The sequence below is a fragment of the Neovison vison genome, chromosome 5 (genome assembly GCF_020171115.1).
Source record: "Neovison vison isolate M4711 chromosome 5, ASM_NN_V1, whole genome shotgun sequence".
NCBI classification, from domain to species: Eukaryota; Metazoa; Chordata; class Mammalia; order Carnivora; family Mustelidae; genus Neogale; species Neogale vison.
Window position 1 is genome coordinate 21352854 of NC_058095.1, and position 8094 is coordinate 21360947.

General features: G+C 39.3%; 1 protein-coding gene and 1 pseudogene across 1 annotated transcript; both read left to right on the forward strand.

Annotated features, from left to right (window-relative positions):
• Positions 1-2813: 2813 nt before the first annotated feature.
• LOC122907329 lies at positions 2814-3200 on the forward strand (annotated as a pseudogene).
• A 2446-nt stretch (positions 3201-5646) lies between these two features.
• On the forward strand, positions 5647-6089 carry LOC122906268 (keratin-associated protein 3-3). Its single transcript, XM_044248015.1, has one exon. It carries the CDS (start codon positions 5683-5685, stop codon positions 5977-5979), a length of 297 nt encoding a protein of 98 aa, XP_044103950.1. The 5' UTR covers positions 5647-5682; the 3' UTR covers positions 5980-6089.
• The last annotated feature ends 2005 nt before the right edge of the window (positions 6090-8094 follow it).

The window sequence follows — 8094 nt, forward strand, 5'->3', positions numbered from 1 at the left end:
CCATCAAAAAAAAAACAAAATCCTGCCATTTGCCACGATGAGGATGGAGCTAGGGGTATTATGCTAAGCAAAGTAAGTCAATCAGAGAAAGACAATTATCATACAATAATTGATATGAAGAATTTGGTAAACAAGACTCAATCATAGGGGAAGGGAGGGAAAAATGAAACAAGATGAAACCAAAGGGAGACAAACCATAAGAAACGCTTAATCTCAGGAAACAAACTGAGGGCTGCTGGAGGAAAGGAGAGTGGAAGGGATAGTGTGGCAGGGTGATGGACACTGGGGAGGATATTGCTTTGGGGATCCTGTGAATTATGTAAGACTGATGAATCACAGACCTGTACCCCTGAAACAAATAATATATTATATGTTAACAAAAAAAGTTTTACAAAAAAGTATATACCTTCTAAAACTGTAGTCAAGATTAAGTTAATTAAAACATGTACAGCCTTTAGAACACTGTGTACCAACTGTCAACCTCCAGGTCCATCTTTTTATACTCTGTGATGCTTGGGGTGAGGACTCTTAATATCCTTTGCCTCACTTTCTAGTAGATTCCACCAATGGAGGGCACTAGAAGGAACCTGTAAGGCCCAAGGAAGAGAAGATCTTATTGTCCCAGCATCCAGTCCTTTATGAGGCAGCTTCTAGTCTCCAGCTTCTTTCCATGATGCTCCAAAAATAGCATCACTGCACCCCCTCAGGAACACCTATATCAGCAAGGGGGTGACTCCCACCCATGAAGGCCCACATTCTGGCCCCACAGGGCCTCTTCCCTGAGCTTCTGAGGCAAGAGCACCAGTGGGGCAGCCCCCGGGGTCTGTGCCCAGCTCTGTAGGGCCACTCTTCCAAGCATCTGGGTTCAGTTGCCCCCAGCCTCTTCTCCCCACTCCCCGCCCTAAGGCTGGTAGCCTGCTTCTTGTGTTTGTTACCTCAGCTTTCCTTTTTGTTTTTTTCAGTCCTCCAATAACTATTTAACCAATCCCCTAACTTAAAATTCTCTCTGTTGAAATACTTTGTGTGAGGTTTTCCTGACTAAACTTGATACAGAAGTATTTGCATCATAAATGTCAGTTATCATTATTTTCCAACCTTCCTTCCTTAACCATTCCTTCCATGTGTTCCACCCCCAAAACTCCATCCCATGATCCAGGCCCTATGGTTAGATACTACAGAAATCAGGAAAAATAAGACATAGTCTCTGCTTTGAAGAAGATTACATTCTAGTTAAGAACCAACACGTGTGCAAAAACTGCAGCCAAGTTTTATGGATAGATAAGGGTTGCAATCAAGGCCCAAGAAGGCCTAGCCAGCTCTACCAAGGACAGGGGCAGCAGAGGGGCAGAACATGGAAGAAGTCATTGTTTTCCTTGCCCCAAAGACACTTATCTCTTTTCTAAGCATTGTCTAATCAAAACGACTTATTCCAAACCCTGCAGGCATCTCTGATCACTAAGCCTCTCCACTGTATTTCCTCCTGTGGACATTCTCACAGTGCCTATCCGGGAAACTGCACCGAAATGACCTGACAGTGTCACACGCAAGGCTGGATGATTTGCATAAGGAATTCTCATGTCATCTTTATTTAATTCTTGAAGTAAGACTATAGTAGGTGTATATTACTATTTTTCCCAAATTTGTAGTTGAGAAAACTAAAGCCCAAATAACTTGATCTAGGTCTCACAACATGTAATTTATAATTTGGATTCAAACCTAGCTCCAGCACTCCTCCCATTACCTTGTCTTGTACTTAATTATACATTGTTTGAATCATATGCAAAGGGATATGTAGACTTTTCCATCAGAGTTGGTACTCTTGGAGGGAAGGCACCATGCCTTCTATTTTTCTCTCTCTCCTACAGTTTTCAGAATGTATTACAGATTGAATAAATATTTGATTTATAATGAATAGATTTGCTTACCAGTGTCCTTTACTGTAGTTATGTACTAGCTTTGGCCATGACATCTTAATATTACCTTGAATTAAAGTGGAAGGACTTTTTTAAAAGTTTGATGGGAGGTGACTACCAGCTTTGGCAGTAGTTTTGAAAAATGAAATAGGCAGGTCAGCAGTTTGGCTTTTCTGAAAAGTTTGGTGTTTTGCAAAGAGAGGAAAGCTCATTTTTCAGACCATATATAATCTTATGGACCTATGTTTTAATATGTTCAGGCTCCTGGTTAAAAATAAAAAACAATGTCCTTTGAGAGCTTATTTATACATAATTGCATACACAGACAATGTAGTGGATCGGTACAGAAAATCATCTAGCAGGCTCTGAACTTCCCAATGAAGATGATTTTTTTTTAATTTCTGATACTCATTTATTCTCTCAAATCCATGAAAGATAGCAAGGTGAATCTGGCAGGAAAAAAGTCCCAGAGGTTTTGACTTCCCAAATATATCCAGAACACACATTTTAAGAAGGATCATTTCTTACTTTCTAGGGAAATCACTCTTGATTCTTTACACTCAGCAGTGATCCTTTTTAAGAACACATTCTGGTTGGTAAAAAAGAGGAAAGTTAGAAAAGACAGTGACACATTTGCCCGTGATTGAGTAAGTAGAGAACCTACACTGATACCATTTTGAAATAGCAACAGGAAGCACGTTTGAAATGTAGCAACACAACCAAATAAAACTGAAGGAGAGCTCATCCCACAGCTGATAAATAAGAAGTTAGTGAGTTATTTGTATGGGATTATACAAACAACAGGGAAACTTTATGATGGAAAGAAGCTGTGTTCCCTGAGACAGCTCCATATAAAAGACTCAGAGAACAACTCTGTAGAATATCTTCCTTCCTCACAAAATGTCTTGCTGTGAGTCTGGTCTCCAAGGCTGCTGCAGCATCCCCACGGGTCCTGCCACCACCATCTGCTCCTCTGGCCTGTGCTGTCAATGTGGAGTCGACCTGCCCAGCACCTGCCCACACGAGATCAGCCTCCTCCAGCCCGCCTGCTGCGACACCTGCCCCCCACCCCGCTGTGAGCCTGACTCCTACGTTCCATCATGCTGGCTGCTCAACAGCGGCCACCGTCCTCCACACCTGAGCGGGATCTCTGTCACAACCTGTGTCCAGCCCGGTGAGTGTGAAACACCAGGCTGCTAGCCAAAGATAGGTCCAAGAGCTTGCCCACACTGCCCCAAGGGACAACAACAGTCATTAAGGGCCACTCAGCAAATGGTCTTTAATTAAAAACTCTGGAAGAAAATGTTCTGACCCTGTGCCTTCAGTTTTGCAGAACTGTTCTACATTTTGAATGATTTCCAGTGAGAAGTCAAATAAACACTGTCATGGACCTTCTCACTTTAAAACTAAATAAACACCACTGTGCCCAAACCACGTGCTGTCTCGTGTTTAATGCTATAATTACCAAACAACTTTTGACACATGTGTGCACATTATAAACCTATAAATACGTCCAGGAGAATGACATCATCTGATGACATCAACATAAATCTCAGAGGCAAAAGGAGGCCTCACAAGGATATGCACATACTTGAAGAAAATTGCCTGAATGGTCAAATATATTAAACCTAAGATTAAAATCATTTTAAATTCCAAGGTCAGCTCTTACTTTTAATTTTAAGATTTTCCTGCCTCTTTAAGTAACTACATCGTATTTCTCCTTTTAAAGATTCTGAGAAACTGGCAATTAAATATCCACATACAGAAGAGACCCCAAAAACTGAGCTGAGCCATATTTTTTACTCATTTAGGTGAAGTTTCAAATGTAAAACCATTTTGACAAGTGTAAATGCACTTCAGAAATGAAATGAATCATTCTGCTTAATAAAGTATTATTATTATTATTATTATTAAGGGATATTCTAAAAATAAATACATACCTTTTTCATTCTAATCTGCAACTTAATCCAATTCAAATCACATTTATCAAATGCCTACTCTGACCTAGGTACTTGACAGAGACAAAGAAAGTGAAGTCATAATTCCCACTTTCAGAGAGTTTGCATTGGAGTGAGGAAGACAGATAAAAATGATGAGCCATAATATATAACAGACTGAAACGAGGTTTACATGAAAAGATAGGCAGCATACTTTGTGAAAGCAAAGAATGAAAACATCTAGAAGAACCACCTAAAGGTTGCCATGAAGAAAATAAATGAGCTAATACTTGAGGAATAAGCAGGATTTGAGAAGTAGAGAGTTGGGGAAGGACATTGCAAAGGACATCGCACAAAGATGCAGAGTTCCTAGAAGGCGCTAACTTTCATTTTTATTTGATAAGCTTTGTGACACATATCAATATTCAAGCAAAAATCAAGCCAACTTCACTAATGAGTTTTTCTTCCAATAAAATGCATGAAGCTTATTTACCAATGACATTTAGTATTTTCTGCTGATTGTTTCAACCAGGTTTCTTCGCTTTTAAACAGGCCAAGTTGGTTTTCCGTAATGTCCCCTCGGATACAGCCCACCAAAGAATGCGTACTTTATGTTTCCTCAACAACTTGCCATCCAACAAATTATGTATTTTAGATTCTACTACCTGAGTAGTTTTGTGCTAAACAAGGGGAAGATGCTGGAATCAGGATATTACACCCTGGAGATTATTCAGTCCAACTTCCTCATCTGCCAACATAGACTCTGGCAAACCAAGGCCAAGTGAGGTGAGGAATGCTTTATAAGGCATTCCTCAAAGGAATTTACAACATTAATTGAAGATCCAAGATATGAAAACAAATAAACATGCACAATAGGAAATAAGTCCATGAAGTAAGGATTTCTATAGTTCTAAATCACATTGGATCAGATGGACTTCCAGAAGCCACTGTCATTTTGTGAATCTTATGTCTACTCCTTTTAGTCCTTGTTTCAACTTATTTTAAATTTAGTAGCACATTCATTTGAAAATGAATAAAGATGAGGTGAATTTTCTTTTAACAGTACATTTTACAAAAGCCAGCAACTGTGTGGATCTTTCTTCCCAGTGAATTTACATTTTTGACATAACTTTGAGTAAAGAATGCTAAAAAAAAAAAATAGTAATACAGATTTCAGAAACTTGGAATAGATTAAAAATAATGAAAAGGAGTTTCATCTTATTCCATTCTGGCTCTACCCTACTTACTCAATTGAACCTGAATTATAGCCTCAATAAATAAAGTAAATATGTCTGAGATGCATACAGCCATATGCAATGTTCATCTAGAAGTAGCCATGTCCCTGTTGACTTTATTGAGAGGATGGTCCAATTAACCATTTGAGTTATATGTACTAAAATTAGTAATTAAAAATTGTATCATGTTATGCAACTATTTTAAATTAAGGGGGAAAAACAAGGAAAAGAATATAGCCTCTGAAACTATAGCTAAATTGTCTCTCAGACTGATTATCCATAATTCATATAAGGTTTGGCATTCCAGGACCCTGTGAAGATAAAATGTAATCATCTTACGACAAAAATGACAAGTCAGTGAGTCAAAAACATGATTTACCTTAATAAGGGCAGGACTTTTAATGGACAAGTAAATACCAAACTGATTAGAGAATCTTAGTGAAGAGGAGTGGGATAAACAAAAATGAGAGGAAGCCTTCTGGTTGGACCAACACCCATTGGGGAGCGTATATAAAAGCCCCAAAGCAAGAGGAGACATTTGAACCTGAGAAACCTCATCTTTCCAAGAAACCAAGAGCAGACCAGATTCTCAACACCATGGCTTGCTGTGTTCCCTGCTGCTGCAGCGTCCCCACCGGCCCAGCCACCACCATCTGCTCCTCTGACAAATGCTGCCGGTGTGGAGTCTGCCTGCCCAGCACCTGCCCTCACACCACTTGGTTACTGGAGCCAACCTGCTGTGACAACTGCCCCCCACCCTGCCACATTCCTCAGCCCTGTGTGCCCACCTGCTTCCTGCTCAACTCCTGCCACCCCACCCCAGGCCTGGAGACCATCAACCTCACGACCTTCACTCAGCCCTCCTGTGAGCCCTGCATCTCAAGCTGCTGCTGAATGATGGCTGCTTTGCTCCATGCCTGACAATGAAAAACCCAGAAGCTGTCTATTCAGTATTCACTTGCCTCAGCAGTTTATCAGATGTTGAGGCAGACCAGATGGCCCAGATATGAAAATCTACCTTTCATTTTAACGGAAAGAAAAATTGAGACCCTTTTTTATGATTATTTGGCTGAATAACCATTTCATTCATTTGGGCAGATGAATATCATCTATTATCAAAATACTAATGAATTCTCTAAGAGCTCGGCTGTATTTTCTGGTCATGTTGCTTTGTGGATCCCATTTCTTATACTGGGTATTTTCTTAGAGAAAAAAAAATCATGATGGGTTTTCCAATAAACTATTTCTCTGGCAAGATTTGTTGTTTGTGTATGTCAGAGTTTTGGGTATATGTTTAATTTTTTTAAAAAGGTAAAGATAAGATGATTATTCTATTAAAAGAAATAATCTATTAGAAGAATGCTTGGAACTAGCTAGCTTCCTAGGCTTGTTACCTTCAAATTGGTTATCTTTTATGTTCTCTCCTTTTCCTCAGCCAAATACAATTCGGAGGTGAGCCAATATTTATTTCCCTACACTTTGCTGGGTAAATCATAGTAACTCACATAATCCTTAAAACATCACTCATAGATGAGAAAAATGAAGCTTTAAGAATTATTCAACACTCTCAAAGTTACTTAGTAAGAACTCCAGAATTCAGCTCCTTGTATGTCTGATTTTAAAGCCCAATTCTTTCTACCATATGACAGAGCCTCCAATACCAACAGCCAGAAGCTGAGTGAACAGTTATGACATCAACTTCAAAAATGCAAGAGAAATTAAAAAATGGAAGGATCTTTAACAAAATCATCACATCCAATTATAACAGAAAAGGATCTATTGGCTCACAGATTAAAAGTGGCAGGTATTCAGTTCTAAGATCTGGGTCATTTAATGGGTCTACCAATTTCAACTTCATTTTCCCTTAAAGAGAACTTAAGTGGCCAACTCTAGAAGCAGGGCACTGTATCTCTACTTGCCACCATCCTGGGCACAGAAATTCAAATCAAAAGAATGTCAAAACTTTCCAGGCGATGAGCTGAGAATTAGAGCTAAGGCTTGATTAAATATGATTTAATGGGGCACCTGGCTGGTTCAATTGGTTAAGCATCTGCCTTTGGCTCCAGAGTCCTGGGATCCAGTCCAGCATCTGGCTCCTTGCTTGGTGGGGAGCCTGCTTCTCCTTCTCCCTCTGCCCCTCTCCCTGCTTATGCTCTGTCAAATAAACAAATAAAATCTTTAAAAAGAAACAAAATACAAAAAATAAACATGATTTAATCTATGACTTTGTTTTGTTTTTACCAATCTACTTACTTTTATCTTGAGATTATCCTTTACCCAGCCTTAAAGAGAGAATACATATATAATTCATATATTACACATATCAAGAAGTATACATATACATGTGTAATGCATATATGTGTCATTCATATACAAAGGCACAACTCAAAATCTGAAAAGCATTGGGCTAAAACCAAAAGAATAAAGGCAAAAAAGAAAAAGGCAGGGCAAGGAAGGGAAGAAATAAAAGCTTTTAAATAAATATGTTTCTCAATGTCCTTAGTGTGTCAGTCTCTCCAGAGAGGGATTTCTCAGACAATCTCACAGGCTTATTAGTGGTTTGAATGAATAGAACTTAGCAGCCATGGGGTACATGGATTCAGGCTACAATAATACCAACAAGGAATTTAGTCCATTCATTCATTCATACTTGGCCAGTATTTCATGAGTGCTTCCTCTGTGCCAGGCACCATATCTGTGTTAGGATTGTAAAGATAAAAGAAATGTTATTACCTGGATTGTTCTCAAGTTTCTCTCAAATCTGATGAGGGAGGCAGACAAGCTGTCTTTTTTTTTTTTTTTTAAATTTGGGGTACTTGGGTGGCTCAGTCAGTTACACATCTGCCTTCAGGTCAGGTCATAATCCCAGTGTCCTGGGATCAAGTCCCACATTGAGCTCCTAGCTCAGCAGGGAGCCTGCTTCTCCCTCTACCTGCTGCTCCCCCTGCTTGTGCTCTCACTCTCTACCAGCGGCCCCCCGAAATAAATAAAATCTTTAAAAAAAAGTAT